The sequence below is a fragment of the Peromyscus eremicus genome, chromosome 9 (genome assembly GCF_949786415.1).
Source record: "Peromyscus eremicus chromosome 9, PerEre_H2_v1, whole genome shotgun sequence".
NCBI lineage: Eukaryota > Metazoa > Chordata > Mammalia > Rodentia > Cricetidae > Peromyscus > Peromyscus eremicus.
In genome coordinates this window covers 77,470,340-77,493,572 of record NC_081425.1, presented here as the reverse complement: position 1 = coordinate 77,493,572, position 23,233 = coordinate 77,470,340, and the positions used below count along the sequence as shown (strand labels likewise).

At 44.8% G+C, this 23,233-nt stretch overlaps 2 protein-coding genes and 1 long non-coding RNA gene across 4 annotated transcripts in view; 1 reads left to right on the top strand and 2 right to left on the bottom strand.

The window, feature by feature from the left end:
* Positions 1-1,398: 1,398 nt before the first annotated feature.
* LOC131919535 (uncharacterized) lies at positions 1,399-3,346 on the bottom strand. The gene is made up of 2 exons (XR_009381279.1): positions 2,087-3,346; positions 1,399-1,758 (listed from the first exon to the last, which is right to left on the bottom strand). It is a non-coding gene; the product is annotated as an uncharacterized LOC131919535 (long non-coding RNA).
* On the top strand, positions 2,437-6,583 carry Dnajc9 (DnaJ heat shock protein family (Hsp40) member C9). Its single transcript, XM_059273799.1, has 5 exons — positions 2,437-2,739; positions 2,907-3,047; positions 3,141-3,395; positions 5,597-5,683; positions 6,013-6,583. The coding sequence occupies exons 1-5, from the start codon at positions 2,560-2,562 to the stop codon at positions 6,124-6,126; spliced, it is 777 nt and encodes a 258-aa protein (XP_059129782.1). The 5' UTR covers positions 2,437-2,559; the 3' UTR covers positions 6,127-6,583.
* Positions 6,584-8,074: 1,491 nt separating this feature from the next.
* Positions 8,075-23,233, bottom strand: part of Fam149b1 (family with sequence similarity 149 member B1) — a 39,969-nt gene continuing 24,810 nt past the window's right edge. Inside the window, exons 8-14 of one of the 2 annotated variants that reach the window (XM_059273790.1) lie at positions 16,830-16,954; positions 15,535-15,638; positions 13,615-13,839; positions 13,080-13,203; positions 12,758-12,877; positions 9,557-9,635; positions 8,075-8,633 (exon numbers count right to left, since the gene is read on the bottom strand). In XM_059273790.1, coding sequence (XP_059129773.1) covers positions 8,566-8,633; positions 9,557-9,635; positions 12,758-12,877; positions 13,080-13,203; positions 13,615-13,839; positions 15,535-15,638; positions 16,830-16,954 — 845 coding nt within the window. In that variant the 3' untranslated portion in view covers positions 8,075-8,565. The remainder of the gene's footprint in view (positions 8,634-9,556; positions 9,636-12,757; positions 12,878-13,079; positions 13,204-13,614; positions 13,840-15,534; positions 15,639-16,829; positions 16,955-23,233) is intronic. The other variant, XM_059273791.1, reaches the window with a different exon arrangement.

Below are 23,233 nucleotides of genomic sequence, written 5' to 3'. Positions count from 1 at the left end.
GGGATTACAGGTAGAGCTACTGTTGCCTGGCCCACATCTTTCCTTTACCACTTGGGATCCTCCCAAAGCTCAAGAAGTTACTTTGTTTATTGCTTATGTTAGTGGAGATTTTTATTGTTTTCTTGACGTATGATCTCAGGTTTACAAAGACAGGTTATAAAAGTTGCTTTGGGGCTTCACTACTCTACCTTTTTGTTTGTGTGTGTGTTGTTTTGAGACAGAGTTTCTCTGTGTAACAGCCCAGGCTGTCCTGGAACTCACTCTGTAGACCAGGCCTCAAACTCAGAGAGATCTGCCTGCCTAATACTGGGATTAAAGGCATGCTCCACTGCCTTTTAAGAGAGTAGTTAGAAGGAAGCTGATACAAAGCCCCTTCTTATAGTCAACTCTGTACTGAGAAGTTGCTTGTGTATTACAAGTATCACAACACAACCGTAGGTCAGTTATATCCATGTTTACAGAGGAGGAGGGAGGCTGCACCTCAAGAGTGGGAAAGTTTCATGTTAATTTGGGATTCAGACTCCATATGTCTACCTACAAAGCCTTCCTACATATATTGTTACCTATGTGAGGGGAAAAGTAGTGATAAGAGGGCTTTTCCACAGTTAGTGATAAGAAGCCTAGGAGATGGCTCAGGGGGAAAAGTGCTTTACCATGCAGTTCTGAGGTCCTGAGTTCAAATCCTTAGAACTCATGTAACAGGAAGTGGAAGAGTCTGCAATAGCAGTATCCTACAGGGACATGGGAGGGAGAGACAAAGGAATCTTCAGACACAGGCCAGCTGATGAGCACCTTGGAAAAAGAACGGAGGACACCTTGTCCCAAATGAGGTCCAGAGTAAAGACTGATACCTAAGGTCTTCCTCTGGCCTCCACACATGTGATGTAGCATGCATACACCAATGTGCACACATAGACTCATCACACACAGAAGAAAGTCAGTGGTAGAGCTGTTGTGTTTAGGTAAGTGAGAGGCTGTATGAAATCACATCTAACCTGCTTCACCAGAACAATAGGATTCTGCAGCTGTAGGTATGAACTACACAGTGAAGGGACACTAGCCCACTCGAGCATGTGGCCCTGGCAGGCCTTCCCCTTCTCCCCAATTCCTTCTATCTTGCTGAAAACCTTAGATTACATTTCTAAAGTTATCGACCAAGGTCCATTCCTTTATTTGGCCACTTCCTCCTCCTGAGGCTGACTACCAAAGCCCAGCTATCAAAGTATCAAAGTTCAGCCATCAAAAGCCCCTTTTGGTTCACCTAATTAACAATGGCCAGTCAAAATATGCACGGCCTTCTAACCCATTCTAACACAGACCTCCCCTTTTTCTCTTCTTAAAAATCACACCTGAAAGGTCATTTGCTGGTATTTTCTGCCTGAGTCAGAAAGGAGCCACTTTAACTTTTCTTCCCCATTTAATAAAGGATCTCTGTGTAAACAGGTGTTTGGGTGTGGTTTGTGCCTGATCCAGGGTCTGAGAGGGAGCCCCCACTGTGCAGCGGTGGGTGTCTCCTTCACATGTTTGTTTTTCACATGCTGGATAATGTAGGTTTCAAATTTAGAGTAACGCTAAGGTATCCGGAAGGTTCTAAGGTCTGCTAACGCTCTGGCTTGTCTTACCTGGGTTCTGAAACCATTTGCTAGCTAATGCACGTTCCGAAGTTGAGGCTCTCCAAGGGGGCTGCTGGTTTTCCTTCACTTGGCATGAGGGGACTTTGAGAGTCGATAGACAGGGACTGACAGTTGGCGTTGATTTCTAGATCGAGGAGAGGAATGCAATGTTTAAAATGAGAGGTTGAGTCAATATGCACATTGAAAGTGAGAGATGACTGGAGCAGGCGAGTGGGATTAATTCTGTGCGGTCCCGGGATAAAAGGTATTCTTAAAAGCTGTGTTGTGTGCATTTTGTTCAACACAGGCTTTTTCCGCAGAGATTGAGGGACTCATCCCAGATGATGTCATTTCAGCCTGTAGTTGTACCGCTTTGAGAACCGTCTTAAAAAATACACACACACACACACACACACACACACACGTTACTTTAACCTTTGAGTTGAGCATATTAAATTTCTCGGCGCTGATACCTGACCACTTGTATTACATTTACTTATTTTCTGTGATGTGTCGTGTGGAGGTCAGAAGACAACTTGATGCGTCCTGGAGGTCGCCAGGTGTGGCTGAGCATCCTCGCCAGCCCGAGTAACCGCTTTTTATCGGGACACTGTTAAATACTTTCATGTGTCATTGAGTGAGCTTCTGTGCAAGAAACCTGGGGGTGAGGTGGGGGGGCAGATTTCGGGGTAGGAAGGAGTGCGGGCGTGGCGAGCCGCGGCTCCACTCCAGGAGACGCCGCAGTCCGCAGGTTGAGCGCCGTATTTTACTTCGCCGGCGAGAGCGAGTCCGTTTTGCGGCTGCCGGAAAGCGCGGCCGGCCCCGCCCCCTTGCGCCCCCTGTGACGCAGGCGCCCAAGGCTGTTTGGGCGGGAAAAAGCGGCTGACAGGCGGAGCGGCTGACGGGCTCAGGTTCTCGGCGTTAGCGGAGCAGCCTCTTCCCGGACATGGGGCTGCTGGAGCTGTGCGAGCAGGTGTTCGGCACCGCCGACCTCTACCGGGTGCTGGGCGTGCGGCGCGAGGCTTCCGACGGCGAGGTCCGGCGCGGTTACCACAAGGTGTCCCTGCAAGTGCACCCGGACCGCGTAGACCCGGACCAGAAAGAGGATGCCACCCGCCGCTTCCAGGTATGTGGGCCGGTGTTCGGGCGGCCACCCGGACTTCTCCGGCTCTTGCGGCGACCCCACCCCGGGGCAGCGCACTGCGGATCCCCGGCCTGGCATTTTTAAGCATTTCTAGCCCCACGGTGTCAGCGGGAGGTTCGGGGTGACTTTTGGATGCTCTTTGCCTGCAGATCTTGGGGAGAGTCTATGCGGTTCTGAGTGACAAGGAGCAGAGAGCAGTGTACGATGAGCAGGGCACAGTGGACGAGGACACCGCTGGCCTCAACCAAGACCGGGACTGGGATGCGTATTGGAGGTTACTTTTTAAAAAGGTAAAAGGGCTTTCTTTAGTGGCTTTGACTAATTCCCGTCGTCCAGTCCACAAGTAAAATTCTCGAAGTTAAAGCCATCTTCTTTGTTATTAGATATCGCTAGAGGACATTCAGGCTTTTGAAAACACATACAAAGGCTCTGAAGAAGAGCTAGCCGATGTTAAGCAGGCCTACCTGGACTTCAAGGGCGACATGGATCAGATCATGGAGTCCGTGCTTTGTGTGCAATACACAGACGAGCCCCGGATAAGAAACATCATTCAACAAGCTATCGATGCCAAAGAGGTCCCGTCCTACAATGCCTTCGTCAAAGAGTCTAAGCAAAAGATGAACGCAAGGAAGAGGAGGGTAAGTCTGAATGCTGTTCGTGACATAATCTCAGTTGCTTCTGAAAGGGATCTTGGAGTATTTACTGCTGAAATACAGGCCGCTTCACCTGCAGCACTCCTCCAACTAGATAGTCTTGTCGGTTCATGAAGAAACCCTGGTGTGTGTGTGTGTGTGTGTGTGTGTGTGTGTGTGTGTGTGTTTGCTTTTGGTATGTTGTGCTGAAAATTGTTACTTTATGGATTGTGTGAAATCAGCCTGAAAGTGACTCGGAAACACTCTTCACATGGGCAGTCAGTCCTTGTAACCTTGCTGAGGCTTTCCTGCGGAGACATATGTGGTGAACAGGGGAAGATGGCAGGGTTGTAAAAAGAGTGTAGAGTGCTAGAGCGTGGTGGTCCTGGTACGTGACCACTGAGGAGGCTAATGAAGAGATTGCCGCTTCTGAGCTCAGGCTGCTGGAGTGTGGCTCACTGCCAGACTGGTTGTCTAGTATGTGGGAGGTCCCAAATTGAGTCTCCAAAACTGCTCAGAAGAGGGGGAGACAGCACAGATGTATTTTTTAAATTCTGTAAATGCATATAATTATTAAAAATTTTAAACTGAGGGGCTGGAGAAATAGCTCTGGGGGCATGTACTGCTCCTACAGAGAAGTTCAATTCCAGCACCAAGGTCGGGTGGCTCACTGTCACTTCAGTTCCCAGGGAGTTGACATCTAGTCTCTGACCACTGAGTGGTCTCTCCAGACCACACCTGCTTCTTTGTTCTCTCTCTTTTTTAAAGCACATTGAGGTGAGTCTTTCTGCCCCCATTCTGAGGAACACTTGATTGCTGAGTATTGAGGATTGGGACTTGTAATTCTTGATACCCCTGTTGAGCCAGAGTTGGTAGGGATGGTAGCATAGGAATTCAGGGTAGCAAAGGTCTGTGTCCAAATGCTCTTTGGAAAAGTTACCTTGGACTGCCATTAAAGCAGCAGTTGCTTCGTCTTGGCTCTCACAGTGAGAGTTCTCTGGAGGGCAGGCAGTTTAAGATTTTAGGTGTCTGGTGGGCACTCGAGTCGTCTTTCGTGTGGCTCAAGTGGACGGGCAAAGAGCTGGAGCTTTGGGATACATGAAATTGCAGAGAAAAACTGACCTTTGTGTATGGGGTGAGTTTAGGGCCTGTTTTACTGAGATAAGAGACTCACGTCTGTTGCTCTGAGGGAAGAAGTGAGACGATATCAAAGTCATTTTGTTGCATGGCTACATCTGCTGAGAGTCATGCCCACTGCTTGTTAATCAGGTCAGTCATTTTCTCAGGTAAAACTGAGAACAGCTGTATTCGAACATGTGATTTTAGTTGGAGAAACTTAAGAGGTTGAGGGGAAAATGACCGTTTGAAAGCTGTGAGAGGGGATGAAGGGGTGCTGAATAAAACAAAACTTGTTTTTGTTCTGGAATAACAAGATCCGATTATTATTCCCAGTATTAATGAAATTCTTTGCTAATTAGAGCATTTTTCAAGGAGTTAGGGCCTCGTATTATCACTGTTGCTGCCTTTAGGAGTTCTTGTGGTATTTTGGCAAATTTTGTTAAGTGAAGGCAGCTTTCAAGTTAGGTAAAGAAAGGCTAAAACTGAATTTGCTAATGTTTTTTCTCACTACTCAGAAAACATTTTTAAATTTACGTGTGTGTGCTGGTGTGCGATGAGTGTGAGTGCCCACAGAGGCCAAGAAGAGGCTGTTGATTTCCAGGAGCTGGAGTGGGAGGCCACCTGATATGGGTGCTGGGCATATTGAAGAGCGAGCAGTGCTGCTCACCACGGAGCCAGCTGGCCAGCTCCCGAGAAAGCCTTTGAACCACTGCAGTTCACGAGGCTGCCACCAGTGCTGTGTACACAGTGGGGTTTCCGATGAAGATCTTGAGGTGTCTGATAGCTGGCATCTCTTTTGAAGCTGTCCCTGGCTATGTGACCCCCCCCCCCCAGACCACCTAGTAGGTTGTTTTGCTTTGTGTCACCGTGTGGTTTGATGCCAGAGAACTTGGGCTCTCTATCAAGTATAAATGGGGATAAAACAGCTGGATCAGAGCAGTGGATGCCACCTTCTAATGAAAACCACGTGTAATTTTACTCATGTATCTCCAGCTCTAGAAGGGGTCTTAACATTTCCTTTAAGGGAAAAAAGGTGTATTTCCGTTATTTCTTGGTTGCCATGGAGTCTGATGAAAGTTTCTGTTCAGGCTCAGGAAGAGGCTAAAGAGGCAGAGTTGAGCCGGAAGGAGCTGGGGCTGCAGGAGGGAGTGGAGAACCTGAAAGCCCTCATCCAGGTAAACGCGGCAGGCTCCTCAAGCTCCTCTCACAGCCCTCACGGTCCCTTACTGTGTGTATACTCTTGGGAGCGTATTCCGATTTTTTTTTTTTTCTTTTAAGGCACAATTACACGTAACTTAAACCATGTGAACAATTAAGTAATTTCCCCCCTCCACATTGTACAGCTGTCACCACTGGTCTGGAGTATTGTTACACTCCAGAGGGAGCCCATACCCATTATTAATCCTGGTGTGTTTCTTCGACTCCAGCCCCTCCTAACCGTGAAATGCTTTGTCTCAGTGGACAGTCTTACATTTTGAAAGCTGTGTTTTAACTTCTCAAACAGAGCAGACAAAAGGATCGGCAAAAGGAAATGGACAATTTTCTGGCTCAGATGGAAGCAAAATACTGCAAACCTTCCAAAGGGAAAAGAACGGCATCCAAGAAGGAAAAGAAATAATGGAGTTTTTCTCTTCACGGGTCCTTATGTGTCAGTGGTGCCATGGTAAACAAGGTGAAGGCAGGTGCTAGCCTAACCTTTGAGAGAAGTTTGTTCTCCTTAAAATATGTGGATCACCTAAGACAGGCAAGATTCATCAACTTGATCTTAGTGTTTCCTAGAATTCACCTGACATTGTGTGAGGGCTTCACATGAAGGAAGTAGTGGTGATGGTTGGGAGGGTGGATTTGACAACATTTGCTTCCATGGGTATTCTGCCCAGGGAGTTGATGCTCTACCTACGGAGAACACCCTCAGAACACTTGGTGATCAGCTTCTTAATAATCCTAGAGATTCTCTTTTCCTGGCCTACTGTTATGTTTTGTCTTCTGTCCTTGTGGTAGAAGTGGGTGTTCATATTACTGCAGACTATTTTGTAAGATTGTATATGACTAAATAAAGAAAAACTTAAAAGGTCTGGTGGATTATTAAATGACCCATTTTTATCTAGAGAACTATAGTGTTTAGATAAGCAAGTCAGCATTACGACAGACCGGCTGGCTTCTGCAGCAGAGACAATGTCATAGCGCTGTCTTTGCAGGGCTCAGGGTTAGGCATTTCACTGGGCTTGTCTGTACTTTTCATCTGTAAGAGTGAGATCCAAACTCATTAATTTGTATGTATTAAGTACAGCAGGGTTTTTTTTTTTATGTGTTTCAATCTGTTTTGTTTTTTGTTTTGTTTTGTTTTTTTTTGTTGTTTTCCCGAGACAGGGTTTCTCTGTGTGGCCTTGGCTGTCCTGGAACTCACAGATCACTGCTCGTCACTGCCTGGCTTGTTGCTTGTTTGCTGTGTCTTGCTGTGTAGCTCTGGCTCGCCTGGGATTTGCTACGTAGACTTGTACTCAGGTTTTTATAAAGATGAGTACTAGCTTTGAGGGGACACACACTCAACTGAGTGGCCTGAGGGGTACTGAGTCACAGCTGCTTAGGAAGGCCACCTGTATAGACGTGATGTTAGAGTGTACTCGCTGTATGGATTTGTGAGAACAGTTTTCATTTATACCCTGGGTTGGCAGGTATTCACTACAGTATGTGGCGTCTTTGTAGTGATTGTTCAAGTCCTGATTGTAGACTAATGCAGGAGCGAGCCTCTTTTCCTACTGAGCGTTATCATCTACGGTGGATACATTACACATTCTTTGTGATCACAAGCACGTTAGAACTATTTAATTGAATTAAACTATAATTCAAGATATCTGAAGCATCTTATCGAATTGATGGCATACGAACTTGGAATAATTTATGTCACAGTCCATAGACAACCATTTGCATTTAGCCACTCTGAAAACAAGTAACGTCAAAGTGGTGTGCTAGCTAAGGCAACAGTCAGTGCCATTTTACTAAGACAGACTCGAGCCGGGTTAACAGCACTGCTGCATTTCCAGTGTTCTTGAGAAGCTTGTGGTGTAACTAGAGGAACATGAAGTTCTCCAGTTGAGTGCTCTTTGAATGGAGAGCTGGCTCAGTGGTCAAGTACTTGTATCATAAGCACGAAGACTGAGTTTGGATCCCCATCACGGACAAAAACCCTGTTGTGCATGAATGAGGAGCTCCATGTTCAGTGAGAGAACCTGTCTTAAAAAATGAGATGAAGAAAAGGAAAGACAACCAGCGACATCTGGCTTCCACATGCATGCACACACAAAGACCCTGATGTGAAGCAGGCATGTAAGGCTGTCCTAGGAGAAAGAAACTGATTTCTTTACACCAGTGCTGATTATCTGTAGTTAGCTTTTTTATTTTATTCTGCTTTTTAAAAAGAAAGATTGGCTGGCCAGGTGGCTCAGTAGGCAAAGGCCCCTCCCCCAAGACCCCTGGGTTCGGCCTGACTCCTGCAAGCTGTCCTCTGACCACGTGTATGCCCACACACATGCATACACAAAAATAATTTAAATGTAATAAGGAACTTAAAGTTTAGGAATGACATTTATTTGACGAGTATCTCAGATTTTTGGCAGCACTTTCTTCTAAAAATATGTTAGAACAGTGCAGTTCTCCAGAAATTAATATAAGCAGAAATATTCTGAAGCCAGTGATCTGAATCATCTGTGTGTATGTAATCTCACTGAGTTGTACAAGAATTGAACTGGTGATTGGTTACAGACAACAGAGCAGTGATTTGGGGTGGTTTTTCATTGTCACATCTTTGGGTACAATCTTTACTGCCCAGTGGAACAGTTGGAAGAAGACAGTAACTGGACACAGAACAGTTGCCCACGCAGTCTTTGGCAGATACTCTGTAGTGTTGCTCGGACAGTTGTACCAAGATAGTTTTGAAGGTGGCCCAAGCTGCTGTTTGTAGGAGCTTTGCTTCGTTGGGGGCCTGAGCACTGGTGCACGAAACTTTCCATGTGTTTGCAGTCTGCTGCAGCCTTGCAGATTCTCACTTGCCCTGTGGTCACTGCCTAGTTCTAGAGATGGGGCCACCTCTGCATTGAGGTTTTGTAGACCCATGTGACTGAGGACCTATCAGACACAGAATTGCACAAAATAACATTAATAAATAGTTTGTATTTGGTAATCAACAATTAAGTTCATATCTGAGGGACTTTTGCATAAATTACTAGTGGACTTTAAATTTGAAGACTGTCTCTAAGTACTGAGAAGCACACATTCACCGAGGCACTTTTAAAAGTCATGTTTGAATAGTTTACGCTACTGAAGAAACAACTCGTCTAAGAAGTAAAAGCAAGCGGGTTTGCTGACATACCTTTCAGCGCTTGGGAAGCAGATGCAGGAGGATTCTAAGATCAAGGCCAGCCTGGTCTGCATAGTAAATTCAGGACTATCAGGGTAAACAGAGACTCTTGTCTCAAAGCAAAACCAAGCTGTAGCCTAGTTTTGCTTGGGAGCCTACTCATTAAAAAACTAAGATGCACATTTCAGTTAACATCTGACTAAAAGTGTAGCTGATGGAGTAGGAAGATTGGAGGCTTTAAAAAAAAGATGTATTTTTACTTCTGTGTATGTTTGGGCCTGTGAGTGTATGCCACACATGTGTAAGTACCCGTAGAGGCCAGAAGAGGGAGTCTGATCTCTCAGATCTGGACTTACAGGTGGTTGTGAGTTGCCTGACATGGATGCTGGGAACCTTGGGTTCGCTGGAAGAACAGCAAATAATCTTAACCACTGAGCCATTTTTCCAGTCCCCCAAATTTTTGTTTAAAAAAAAGTAATTTACCTTAAAGATAATTTACTTGGTATTTTTTTTAAAAAGGCAGAAATCTAGAACTTTTTGGCTTTGAGCAGTTGGCCATTCTTTTATAGCCATCTTCCAAAATGATGCTAATACGATTTACATAGACGAGGGATAGGTAAATATAGACAAGTCTGCAGGAAAGGAGACTGTGTAGGACTAAAGAGAGACAAAAGCATGAACTGCAGCCCACCTGTACCTGCAGACCCCCTGCCAGGGCGGGCCTGGTGAGGATACTCAGAGGCACACGAGTTTCGGTATTGTGTGTCTGGCTAAAAGAAAAGAAAAGAAATCTTAGGATGCAGCTTCTCCCAGAGATCCTTGCTGGAGGCTTACAGACTGCATGAGCTGTTTTTCAACTGCTCTGATAAACTCCATGACCAGGGCAACTTACAGAAGGAAGGGTTTAGTGTCCATCGAGGCAGGGAAGCAGGAAGCATGGCAGCAGGAAGAGCTGCAGAGTCCACATCTTGAATTTCAAGCAGGAAGCAGATCTAACTAGCAATGGTGGGAGTCTTTAAACTCTCCCACACATACTCAATAGCATACTTCCTCCAGCCAGCCATACCTCCTAAACTTCCCAGACAGCACCACTGCGAGGGACCAAGTTATCAGATGCCCTACACTATGGGGAACATCTCACTCAAACACACAGGAAAACCTTGACATTAACAATGAAAAACTCATCTGCCAACTTGGGGGCACTATGTTCAATTCCAAGAAGAAAGTTCCAAAGTCAGATGCCCACAAAGAGATTTGCTAACTTGTAAGGATTGCATGTTCTATAACTTATATTAATATGTCTTTAAGAAAATCTTAGCATTTAAAAATAATTCATATGGTGTAATGTTACAATTAGATACAAAAGGCTGCTTTATTTTGCCTCCATTGTGTTGGGATTACAGGTTTGCAACATCATAGCTGGCCCAGTGAATGACATCTGATATTACAGCATGCCACTGAAATAGAATCCACGCTGTCGGTGAGAGGAAAGGACACCTATGATTTCACCATGTGATGAAACTTAACTTCCCATTTAGTTTTTAGCTTTATGAAACTCAAACATTTCAAAGTTACCTCAGTTGGCTGTAGTGGTGCATGTCTTTAATCCCAGCAATTAGGAGGCAGAGGCGGGTGGATCTCCATGAGTTTGAGGCCAGCCTAGTTTACAGAGCGAGTTCCAGGACAGCCAAGGCCACCCAGAGAAACCCTGTCTCGAAAATAACAACAACAACAACAAAACACCAAAGTGACCTCAAGGGATTTCAAATGTAAAAACTAAAATGAACACCTGCTGGTGTTCTTGAGTGAAGCCATCTGTGAGAGCCTGAATTAGGAGGGAGGGCTTTTTCCTGGTGAGGGTAGCACACTGTGGAGACTAGGGTTTAGCAGACTGCTTTGTGGACCACACAGTATCTACTGCGATGACTTACCATGCTGTGGAAAGGTGAAAGTAGCTACAGGCAAATGAGCTTGGTGGCTCTGCTTCAATAAAGCTTCACTTACAGAAACAGGCAGCAGTCCCACAGTCCTGAACTGAGGGCCACTGACTCCTAGCCTTGATGAGAGTGCCAAGGGACAGAGTTTGAGGCCAAGGTTCCGCCTAAGGTTCGGAGCTCATACTCTTAATTATATCCAGTTGCTACTTCATCTTTTTTTATGATCGAAAATGGGGAAAATAATGCTAAGGCAAGCAATTTTTACTGTTACAAACTTATTTTAGAGAGATTTTGAAGTGTTCATATGTTGAATTTTATTCCTAAGGCAACTAAAACTTACTTTTGAAAGGAAAGAACATAGTTATAGAACATAATCAAACATTATTTAATAAATGTTCTGAGTCTAATGAGACCAATTCAAAAGATGTTTTAGGTTTTCTGGGGTTCACACTGAATCATAAGAATCAGAACTACATTTCCTTTTTGGCCTTTCCTCTAAATTAAGCCCCATAAAATTTTGAGTTGAATAGTGCCCTTCAAAATTCATATCAACCTGGAACTTGGAATGTGACTATTTTTGGAAAACCATTTCTTTGCATAAGTAATCAAGGTAAGAAGTCATATTGGATTAGACCGGACCATAAATTCAATGGCTGTTATCTCTTAATTTTTATTTTATTTGTAATAGATATTTTGACTGTGTGTATGTATGCTTACCAGGAAGTTACAGATACCTGTGAGCTGCCATGTGGGTGCTGGGAATCGAACCTGGGGTCTCTGGAAGAACAGCCAGTGCTCTTAACCAATGGGCCATCTTTCTAGCCCCAACTTTTTTTTTTTTAATTTGTTTTTATTTGTGTCTATATGCGGTATGAGTGTGCATCCATATACTGTGCACATGCCAGAGTTTAATGGTGTGGTTCTCAGGAGCTGTCCACTTTGTTTTTGGCAACAGTGTCTCTCTGGGGTCTGGGGCTCATCTATTAGGCTAGGCTACATGCCCATGGAGCCCAAGCACTGTAGGCAGCCACAGAAGCTACACAGAGGCAGCAAAGGCTTCTGTAATGAAAATAGTAAGTTTCTGTAGTTTTGGATGCCCACGTTGTCCTCTGTCATGGGAGCCTTTTGAAACATACAGGTATGAACTCCCACCACTGTTAGTAGAAGATGGTTCAAGGGTCAAGTTGGGATACATGAGTTACAAATGCCATCATTCTGAAAGCTGGTGCAGGACACCGAATTCCCAGGTAAGCACTAAACATGTGCCCAATCACATCCTTATGCTTTGCAAACCCTCTTGCCAAAGCAGATGAGGCAGGGCCATGCACGGACCTACAGGTGTGCAAGGTCCATACATGGCCCAGTTGTCAGGCTTTCTTCAGATCCCTCCTTAAGAGTAAAAGGGCCAGTAAGTGCACAGTGAGTGAGGAGGCAAGTGTCACCATTTCAAACAGCCATGGGAGAGTGCCAACTGAGCTGGTACTCAGGCCCTCGGTGTGACACCGCTTCTCGGGGTACATTCCACGGGAGCGGTGGAGACAGTCAAGTTAGGCTGGCTGGATACGCACTGGAGTTTGTTGTGTTTGTTTATGCTCGGAGTAAGTTGCTGAAGATTTTAATTTACAAATAGGACGTTTTACTACCAAAAGAATGAGGATGGGGACCACTGATGATTTTCAGGAGGTACACTTAGAACGGTATTTTTATCATTAGAACATCCAACTTTTTTTCCTTAATCATGCCACCAGATAAAGTCCTAAGTTTGTCAAACTTATACCCTGCCCCCCATCCTTTCCCCAGCTACCAAGGGCAAACAGGAGTTGGGTAGGTAGCTAGCCCCTGTAATTCCAGCACTTGGGAGCTAGGGACAGAAGGATTAGGAGTTCAAGAGCAGCATGAGCTATCTGAGACGCTGTGTTAACCCCTCCAAAACTGACAAACAGGAAGCACTTTACCAAGAATGACTGAGTTGTGTTGGGTCTGGAGAAGACAGGTAAAAGGAGCCTCTCTTGGGGCTGCTGGTTAGACTCGTCCACTACTGCACTTCGAGCTCGGCTGGAGTCACCGTGGGGTTTCTGCAGAGGAGAAACAGCTAACAGTGTCGGGCGCCACGCATGTACCTGCTGCCAACAGCTCCAACCCCACTTCACTCACGACCTGGGACCCGGTTTCTTTTTGCAGAGGAAGAGTGAACTAAGGCCTCTGTAAGCGCTACACAACTACCACTGCCCTTGAGATTTCAGGATACAGGCAGAAGGCTGTAGGAATGAGACTTACTGTTGGCCGCTGTGGCCCCATGGTGCTCAGATGCTCTACGTCAGCTGTTCCAATAGGTGGCAGCAGATTGTTCCGACCCAGGGGCATTGGTGAGGAAGAAGAGAGCGTGTCTGCCGTCACTGGCCTGCATAGCCCACCAGCAAAACCGAGATGCAAAAGCCAAGTTGTAATAACACAAGCAAATCCATGAGCAGTGCAGTAAGCAGGCCTAAGTCTAATGTGCTCTGGGAGCTTTAAGCCATCTAGATTTTCAGAAAAGGAAGCAATTTTGGAGTTTTTTTTTCTCCTTTAAATTTCATATATACAAATCTTCAGCAGAATCAACCGGATAATCTCACCCAGTATTTGAATTTCACTAAAACTTAAATAAAAAAATTGAATTGGCTTTAAACTCAGACAATCCATTGTGTGACTACTTAATTATTAGTTTCTAGGCATAGCTTCAATCTTATATTCAAACTCATTCTCTATTACTATTCCCATAACTATTGGTACTAGTTTTACCAGTTTCAGAAATTCAGCTTTTGAAACCTACACTCGGGATCCTCTGAGGATTTCTTCTGCAGGCCATGGCGTCCCGGCGCGTGAGTGGCTTGTGCTGATGGGATGAAGGGTGCGTGGTGGGGGGTTGCGTCTCCTGGCGGACTGCACTGTATATGACAAAGATGATGTACTGAGCTCCAGGGCTCGGTTTGGCCAATTTCTGTTTGAAAGGACGGAACTGGAGCCAGGCCTCATAAGCAGCTTGTCATCAAGATCTCTAGTGGCCAAATCAGAAACCCACAATGAAAACCATAGTGTAAAAGAGGACAAGGCTCAGGGTAAAAAGCCTTAGCCTAAGACATTCAGGGAAGAACAGAGAAAGTGGCCTGCAGAGGCTATCTGGGAGTTGGGCATGAGAGGCAATGAGATGGGGGCTTGTTAGCTAGCCTGGGCCAGGCTGGAATCTGAGATCCTTCTGCCTGGCCTCTCAAGTGCTCGGATTACAGGTGTGAACCTGACAATGACCCGTTTCAATCCTAACTTACTAGAATGGGATCCACTTGCCACACAGTCCCTTGTTCCGTTGTGGAGAGTCGAGGCTGACAGGCACTTAGTGCTTCCCATTCAGATCCTACAATATTCGAAGCACTTTCTGAGCTGAGGAAATGTCCTCAGGGTAGATCTGAGGCACCAGTGTGGCTCTCACTTTGATATTGAAATAGTAGCTAAGTTTTGGGGAATCTAATACCTTCTTCTGGGCTCCATGGACACTGCACACACATGGTACACACACATGTGGAAGCAAAACATTAATATATACTAATAAAAATAAGCCTTTAGCCAGGCGGTGGTGGCGCACACCTTTAATCCCAGCACCTGGGAAGCAGAGGCAGGTGGATCTCTGTGAGTTTGAGGCCAGCCTGGTCTATAGAGCGAGATCCAGGACAGGCACCGAAACTACACAGAGAAACCCTGACTCGAAAAAACAAAACAAATAAGCCTTTAAAGTGCTGAGCTAATTGGAACCTTACAGGAGTACAGTTCAGTCCTGGAGGCCTTCAAGCTGGGGACAAGCCAAGGGTCCCTGCCTCATGCTGCCCAGGGTAAGAAGAACAGAATAGATTCCCGTATGCATAAACAACTGAGGGATGCAAGTCTCCCATAAGCCTTCAGACAAACATGGCTAATGCTGCTCTTCAGATATGGCAGTGGGCTTGGTTCTGTTTGGTTTTTGTTTGTTTTACGAAGATATCAGGAAGTCTGCTAATTCTAAGACATCTAGGGACAAAATGGAGTGAAGAGTGAAAGAACTGAGCAGCCTGCCTCTGCCACTTGACTGCTCAGCCTGTCAGGCCTGGACTGTATCCAGGGCCTTGGTGTTTGGAGGATTTGGGAAGGAGAATGCCCAAGCTCTAGCCCCTGAGGCTTAGAGATCTTTCTGGTCTTCCTAAGTAACCACTCACTCATGTCTTCTGTTTTCTAATTAAAAAGGCATGGACTTAGCAGGGCGTGGTGGTGCACACCTTCAATTCCAGCACTTGGGAAGCAGAGGCAGGCAGATCTCTGTGAGTTCAAGATCAGTCTGGTCTACAGAGCGAGTTCCAGGACAACCAGGGCTACACAGAGAAACCCTATCTTGAAAACTAGAAAAAGGGGGGTGGGGTAGACTTTAGCTCAGTGTTTTCTTCTGTCACCTCCTTTCCTGTCTGATTGTGAGTTCAACTACCATCCTTTACTAGGTGACCTTTAAGTCAGTCCCCAAACCTGATCTCTCCACATTTTCTGAAGGTGGTGCGTCACTGAAAACAGAACCCAAAAGAAACCCATTTTCCCCTAATCAAACTTCCTGAGCGTGGAACCTCAGAGCTGACTCTGATTCCTGTTGCTACAGTACCCCTAACCTCAGTCCTTCTTCCTCTGTTTCTCACATTCTACTCAAGCTCTCCAGGGAATGAAAAGCCGAGCTTCTTACAGGAGCTTGTCCATCAGAGAGAGGTTCCTTGGCTGTAGCGGCATCCCATGAACCAAGAGGCCATTCACATTTGGCTGGTGACCACTTGCTTGACAGAAACTCATCTATGTGTCAAAAGTAGACATCGGTTGGTGAAGACACCCGCTCCATTTGCTATGTTCGCAATGTTAGTGTCTCCAGTGAGTTATTTTTATACACCCCACCCCAGCCTTGTGCCTTCACTTTTAGAAGCTGGCCAGTAGCCCGCAAAGTGCACTGTCAAGAGAACAGGGCTATTTTCTTTGTTCTGTATTTCTAAGTGACAGCTGATCCACACAGATGGAAATCAATGGCAACTCTCATAGGGGAGGGGGAAGCATTATTATTGCTTACAAGAGAAAAGAAGACCGAAATAGTAAAGTCATGAGCAGATTTTGGAACAGTAGAAAAAAGTAAGTGCAAAGAACTGATCTTTTTCATCAGCACACGATCCCGACCTCTGCACACTCATCTTTCTCTAGCCTAGAGTGCTGGTTCTTCCTCTTCTTTATAAAAGGACTGCCATTTCTTTCTTTTTTTTAAAAAAGATTGATTTTATGTGCATTGGTGCTTTGCCTGAATGTATGTCTATGCAAGGGTGTTAGAGCCTCAGAACTGGAGTTATAGACAGTTGTGAGCTGCCATGTGATGCTAGGAATTGAACCCAGGTCCTCTGGAAGAGTAGTCAGTGCTTTTAACCCCTGAGCCATCTCTCCAGCCCCAGAGCACTGGTTCTCAATCATTCATTGCTCTTTATTTTTTATTTTTTATTTAAATTTTTTTATGACAGTTTCTTTGTATTGCCCAGGCTGGCCTTGGAATGGGAAGCTCAAGTCATCTTCCTGTGCCAGTCTTCTGAGTAGCTGGAACGAGGATGCATCTCTCCCTAAGTCCCACTGAATAACTTAAATTCCAAAGGCCTTATAAAGAGTTAATCCTAGTTCTAATATTACCAACTTGAGCTAGCCATCGTTCGGTGCTCTTTAATTATCTCTTTTGCCATAGAATACTTTTCTTCCTCTTTCTGGAAGAGGTGGCATACACCTGTAATCCCAGCACTTGAGAAGCTGCGGCAGGGGGATTATGAGTTCAAGGCTGGCCTGGGCTATACATTGAGTTTGAGGCCAGCCTGGGCTATACAGTGAAACCATCTCTTAACATAACAATATGACTATGTTGTTATGAACCTTGCCAGAAATAATACAACCAAAGCAAACACCGAGCAAGCTTCCTCTGCAAAAGCAGTCCTGGGTTCTCACGATCTGTCTGGGGCTTACCGGATTTGAGGTGATGGACAGCACCTTGGACTGCGGCATTCGAGGTAAGACCAAAGGATGCTGTTCGTTCAGCACACAGGGACTTCCAGAATCCAGTCTGGTAATTTCAACGTTACTCTCATCATCTGAGCAAAGGAACAGGATCCATTATCCAGAGCTATCTTCTGTTGACAGTACTGAGACACTCTCCCTGACAGCTAGCAGTCTCTAGAAAGGCTTCGCTCACTTCTGCAGCTCAGCGGCACGCACCGGCAGTTACAAGCCCGCAGGCTGAGAGCTCAGTTTAAAGTGGTTTCCCGGCTGATGACGGCTGGTGGTGCCAAGCAGAAGGAAAAGCAAAGATCTATGACAGAACCTTTGGAATTGATGGAAATGTTTTACATCAGTGCTGCCCAGTGTGGTGGCCACAGAGATGACACCATGGGACACTTAAAATGTGGCTACTGTGACTGTGGAACACGATTTTTAAAGTTAAAGAGCCACACGTTGCTAGTGACTACTGTAGAACTCCAGAACCTTCAGGTCATCAATCCTGACCTCAGTGCCCATAAACCTGTGGGTCTCGACCTGTGGGTCTCGACCCCTTGGTGGTCTAACAACCCTTTCACAGGGGTCGCATATCAGATGTCCTGCATTCAGATATTTATATTACGATTCATAACAGTAGCAAAACTAGTTATGAAATAGCAACGACAATAACTTTATGGTTGGAGGTTACCACAACCTGAGGACTGAAGCACTGCCGTGGACAATGCACTGAAACTAGAAACCACTAGAAATCATATTTTCTACATGGAGATCCAGCCCCTGAAAAGGAGCAAATGGAACAGCACTGTCAGCTCTGGGACAGACATTGAATGTAAAGCTAAGATTTTTCTTAAAAAACCTGAAACTATGAGTAAGTGCAAAATATAAAAAGAAGCAATTTTTTAAAAGAACACAATAAATCTACAAAAGCCTCTAAACTGAGATTGAAGCTTTGTCAGAAGGTTAAAGAAAGGTGAACTAGGAGGGAAATCTGGGGCTGGAGAGACGGCTCAGAAGTTAGGAACACTGGCTGTTCTCTATGAGGACCAGAGTTTGGTTCCAGCACCCACATCAGGCAGCTTACAGCCATCTGAACCCACAGCTCTAAGGGTTCCCACAGCCTCCTTGGGCCTCTTTGGCACCAGCTCACACATGTATACACACACACACACACACACACACACACACACACCGACACAGAGACACACACAGACACTCACACCATGAATAAAAATAAATCTAAAGGGAAAATCTGCCAGGCAGTGGTGGCACACCCCTTTAATCCCAACCCTGGGGAGGCAGAGGCAGGAGGATCTCTGTGAGTTTGAGGCCAGCCTGGTCTACAGAGCAAGTTCCAGGACAGCCAGGGCTACACAGAGAAACCCTGCCTCAAAAAAAACATAAAAGGATGTTTTCTTTTTCTGTATACGAATTATAACGTAATTTAAAAAAAAAAACGCACAAAACATCCTTTTATACATCCAAAAAATGAAAGCCTGAAGAACAGCACTGACAAGATTCAGCACAGAAGCCTGTGTCTAGGCAGTAGGAATACAGACTCACCATCGTTTTGTATAATTTGTCTAGTGAACAGTGACCAACCTACTATTCTTTGGTAAGCACAGAGAAAGCTTTACATATGAATGACATGAAATATGCAAGATTGTTTGAAGCACTATTGTCATAACTGCCAAATTACATTTTAGTCCCACAGGGAACTGAGATTAAAATTTTTGTATTATTTATTTATTTGTGTGTGTGTACATGTGCTATGATGCGCGTATGGAGGTCAGAGGACACCTTGACAGCTTGCTCCTCCACCAACTGGGTTCGGGGGATCGAACTCAGTTTGTCAGGCTTAGCAGCAAGCTCCTTTACCCTTTGAGCCTGACCTGCAGAATTTTTGAGCTTTTTATCATTAAGCACAACTGAAAATCAAGTGGAGGATAAATCATGTTTCTCAATGAAACCAACATGAACTCTTGTAGTCTTCATAGTCTCTAAATCATTTCCATTACCATCATCCGGTTTACTGTCTAATTCAGAGATCGTACACTCACTTTTCAGAAACAATTAGCAGCGAAGCTTGTTTCCCCATTGGCAAATGAGGGTTAAAATCATGATAATAATTTAAAGCTAAGTATTTTCTTCCTAGTTTTGATTTCAAAAACCATCTTGATTTAGAATTAGAATGATTGCAAACGTAAGGAGTGTAGCCTCTGAGAGCTCAGTTAGTTCTGTACCTCTTTTGCACTGATGGCCCAAGGTGCGTCACGTGAGGACTGCAGAGTGTAAGTTCTGTGCACAGCCAATGCTGAGGCTCCTGGGAGGAGGAGGAGGCCCTTTTTATACATCTGCATTTGTGAAAGAGAGGAATACTGGGGACATTCTCAGTTTAAAGCCTAACAGGATGTCACGTGACTAAATTGCAGGTTGGCTTCTGTGCTGGTTAGTTTTTTGTCAACACAAACTAGAGTCACCTGGCAAGAAGGCACTGGGTTGAGGGACTGCCTCCGTCTGACTGGCCTGTTGACACAACTGTGCGGCATTTTCTTGACTAATGCTTGATGTGGGAGGGCCCAGCCCACGGTGGATGGTGTCACCGCCAGGCAGGTGGTCCTGGGGTGTATCAGAAAGCAGGTTAAGCTGGGCGGTGGTGGCGCACGCCTTTAATCCCAGCACTTGGGTGGCAGAGGCAGGTGGATCTCTGAGTTTGAGGCCAGCCTGGGCTACAGAGTGAGTTCCAGGACAGGCAGTAAACCCTGTCTTGAAAAAACCAAACGAATCAACCAACCAACCAAACAAACAACAGGTTAAGAGGGCTGGCTGCTCTTCTAAAGGACCCAGGTTTGATTCCCATCACCCACATGATGGCTCACGACTGTCTGTAACTCCAGTCTCAGGGTCCACACCACATCTTCCTGGACCCTGCAGGCACTGCACACACATGGTGCACACACATACATGCAGACAAATACTTGTACACATAAAATAAAAATCATCTTTAAAAAAAGGAAAGCAAGGATAATCAGAGGATGTCAGGTCCCCTGGAACTGGAGTTACAGATGGTTGTAAGTCACCACGTGTGTGCTGGGAGTCAAACCCAGGTCCTCTGCAAGAGCAAGTCCTCTTAACTGCTGAGTGTCTGTTCAGCCCTATATTTAACATTTGTTCTGGCTTCAAATCCTCATAAAAATAACCCACCTCATTGTATTTAATTAATTAATTTAGGTTTTTAGAAACAGGGTTTTATGTAGCCGAGGCTGACCTTCAATTCCTCATCCTCCTGTCTCCACCAAGTGCTAAGATTGTAAGTGCACACCACTACAAGCTAACCAGTTGATTTTTGTTTTTTTAATTGTGTCTAGGAGGGGGTGGGGAATCGAGAATGAGCATGTGCTGGCAGGCATGCATGTGCCGGCAGGCATGCATGTGCCGGCAGGCATGCATGTGCTCGCAGGCACGAATGTGCCAAGGCTTATGTGTAGAGGTCAGAGAGCAACTTTAAGGAATCAGCTCTTTCTTGCCACCTCATGAGACTGGGGGAATCGAACCAAGGCCATCAGGCTTGCATGCAAGCACCTTTACCTGCTGAGCTCTCTCACTGGCCTGACCAGGTCATTTTAATGAAGCGTGTCAGCCCTGTTCTCTTGGGTTTCAGAAGGGAATACATACAGACAACAGCAAACACAGCGCAGGCTGGACAACTGGAACTCAACAGCTGAGAGAGTGCACACACGTGAAGTCACATGAGAAAAATTGGAGGAGATGCCACTGACATTGGCATAGTTTATCACATGACCTACCAATGCTATGCAAATATATACCCAGTGTTCATGGTCCCCTAAAAGACACATGAAGATGTTCCTAACAGCACTCTATGCAGAAAACATAAACTACATGAGTAGAAATAATGAATACTATACAGCAACAAAAAGAAAAATGTTATAAGCAAACATCACAATCTAACATTCATGTTGAAAGAAAACATGCAGAAGAGTATAAAAGGTACTAATCTATTCTTATAATGTTTTTGAGACAAGGTCTCACTTTGTATCCCCAGCTGGCCTGAATTCACAGAGATCCTTCTGTCTCTACCTCCCAACCACTGAGAGTAAAGGTGTACACCATACCCGGCTTGGGAAAGCCACAATACGTTGGCTTTCAAGACAACAGATACTAGTAATAAAAGAGTAAATCCTGGAGATATAAACTAACGAGATGTGCTTTGCAATTACCTAAGTCAGTTTCCAAGATCAAAACCTCAGAGATACGGGACAAGAAAGTACAACTCACAATGAAGAGGGCAAAGTAAGCAAAACCAAAGTCAGGAACAGGTTCCAAGTTATTCTATTGGTCAGGATCTCACTATGTAGCCCAGGTTGGTCTTGAACTTAGAATCCTTCTACCTCAGCCTAGAGTGTTGGCATTACAGGCGTGTGATTAAATACCCATCATTACTCTACTTTTTCACAACACTAAATGGGGGCACGGAAGTATAAAGATCATACAGATAATACTTTGAGTTCACAATGGCTGAGATTAAAAAATACAGTGAATAAACTTAGTAGTATACTTAACGTCGCAGAAGAGATTGGTTAATATGAAGGCATAACAACATAGATTTATCCATACTAAAATAAAGAGGAAAAAAGAAATCTGAAGCAAGGCTGTAGTTTATTAAAAATAACTTTATTAATATAGATTTAAGCATGGATACTAAGGGAGAGGAAAGAGACGGAGGCTATTATAGACAGCCAGACATAAGAAAAGCACAGTTGTACACATACCCAGGGTGGTGTGAGCTTCTCAGAGAGGAGAACTTAAGAAAAAGGTTTTTAAAGCCCAAGTTATCTGAGGGCTCTGGGATTAGACAGACCCATGAATAACCAGAGTCCTGACAGACAATGAGAAACAAATGCATGGGAAGGGAAAGAATGGCTGAAAACTCCAAAGGAAGCTTCCTGTGTCTACAGATCCAGAAAACCCAGCACCTCCACCCAGAAGAAACAGGAAGAAAACTGCATCAAAGCACATCATCAATTGCTTTAAACCAGCAATAAGGAGAAAATATTACAAGTAGCTGGAGGCTGGGTGTAGTGATGTGTGCCCTTAATACCAGGTCCAGGGAGACAGAGACAGGTAGATCTCTGTAAGTTGGAAGTCAGCCTTGTCTATACAGATGGTTCCAGGCCAGAAGTGAAAAACATATATATATAAGATGACATCAGGCTTCTTGTTAGAAGTAACACAAAGGAGAGGACCACAGACAATATCTTTAAAGTACTGGGAGGTAAACTGTTGAAAGAATAGAGAAAAATTTAAACACAAAAAAAATAACTAGAAGATCTGTGTACAAAGAATGTTAAAAAATACTTTTCAGGCTAGACTTTTAAGGATTTTAGTAATTTTTTATTGTATGTGTTTGAGTGTTTGCCTATATGAATGTATGTGTACCACATGCATGTAGTAGTCATGGAGAACAGAAGAGGGCATCAGATCCCCTGGAACTAGAGTTACAGAAGATTTTCAATCAACCACCATGTGGGTACTGGGACCTGAACTCTTTGCAAGGGCAGCAATTGCTCTTAACCACTGAGCTACCTCCCCAGCCCCAGGCTAGAAGTTTTTTCGTTTGTTTGTTTACAAGTTTTTTGTCATGAGGTAAGATTCATAAACCACTTTAAAGTGTATGCCAGTTTTTTTTTTTTTTTTTTCCGAGACAGGGTTTCTCTGTGTAGCTTTGTGCCTCTCCTGGAACTCACTTTGTAGCCCAGGCTGGCCTCGAACTCACAGAGATCCGCCTGGCTCTGCCTCCCGAGTGCTGGGATTAAAGGCGTGCGCCACCACCGCCCGGCCAGTGTATGCCAGTTTTAAAGTGTGCTCAGGGTTGTGCAATCTTCACCACAGTGTCATTTCAGAAAATTCTTATCACTCCAAGTCCCTTCCTCATTCCTCTGGCAACTATTAAATGACTTTGTGTCTGTGGTTTTGTTTGCTTGGGGTATTTTATATGAATTAAACAGTACATTAATACTGTAAGTGGCCTTCTGTGTCTGTCTCCTTTCATTTGGTATATTTTCAAGGTTCATCCATGTTGTAACAATGGTTCAGTACGTAATTCCTTTTCATGGATGAATAGTATTCTACTGTATGGTGTAGTAGTCTGTCAGGGCTGCTTTAACAAAATAACAGTCTGGGTAGTATACACAATAGACACTTATATTCTCACAGTTCTGGGGTCCAAGATCAAGATGCCATCGGGGCTGGGCTCTCATAAGGCTGCTCTTTCTGGCTTGTAGATGGCTACCTGCTTTGCTACGTTCTCATTCGGCCTCTTCTCTGTGTATGTGTGGAAAAATAAAGATCTCTGGTGT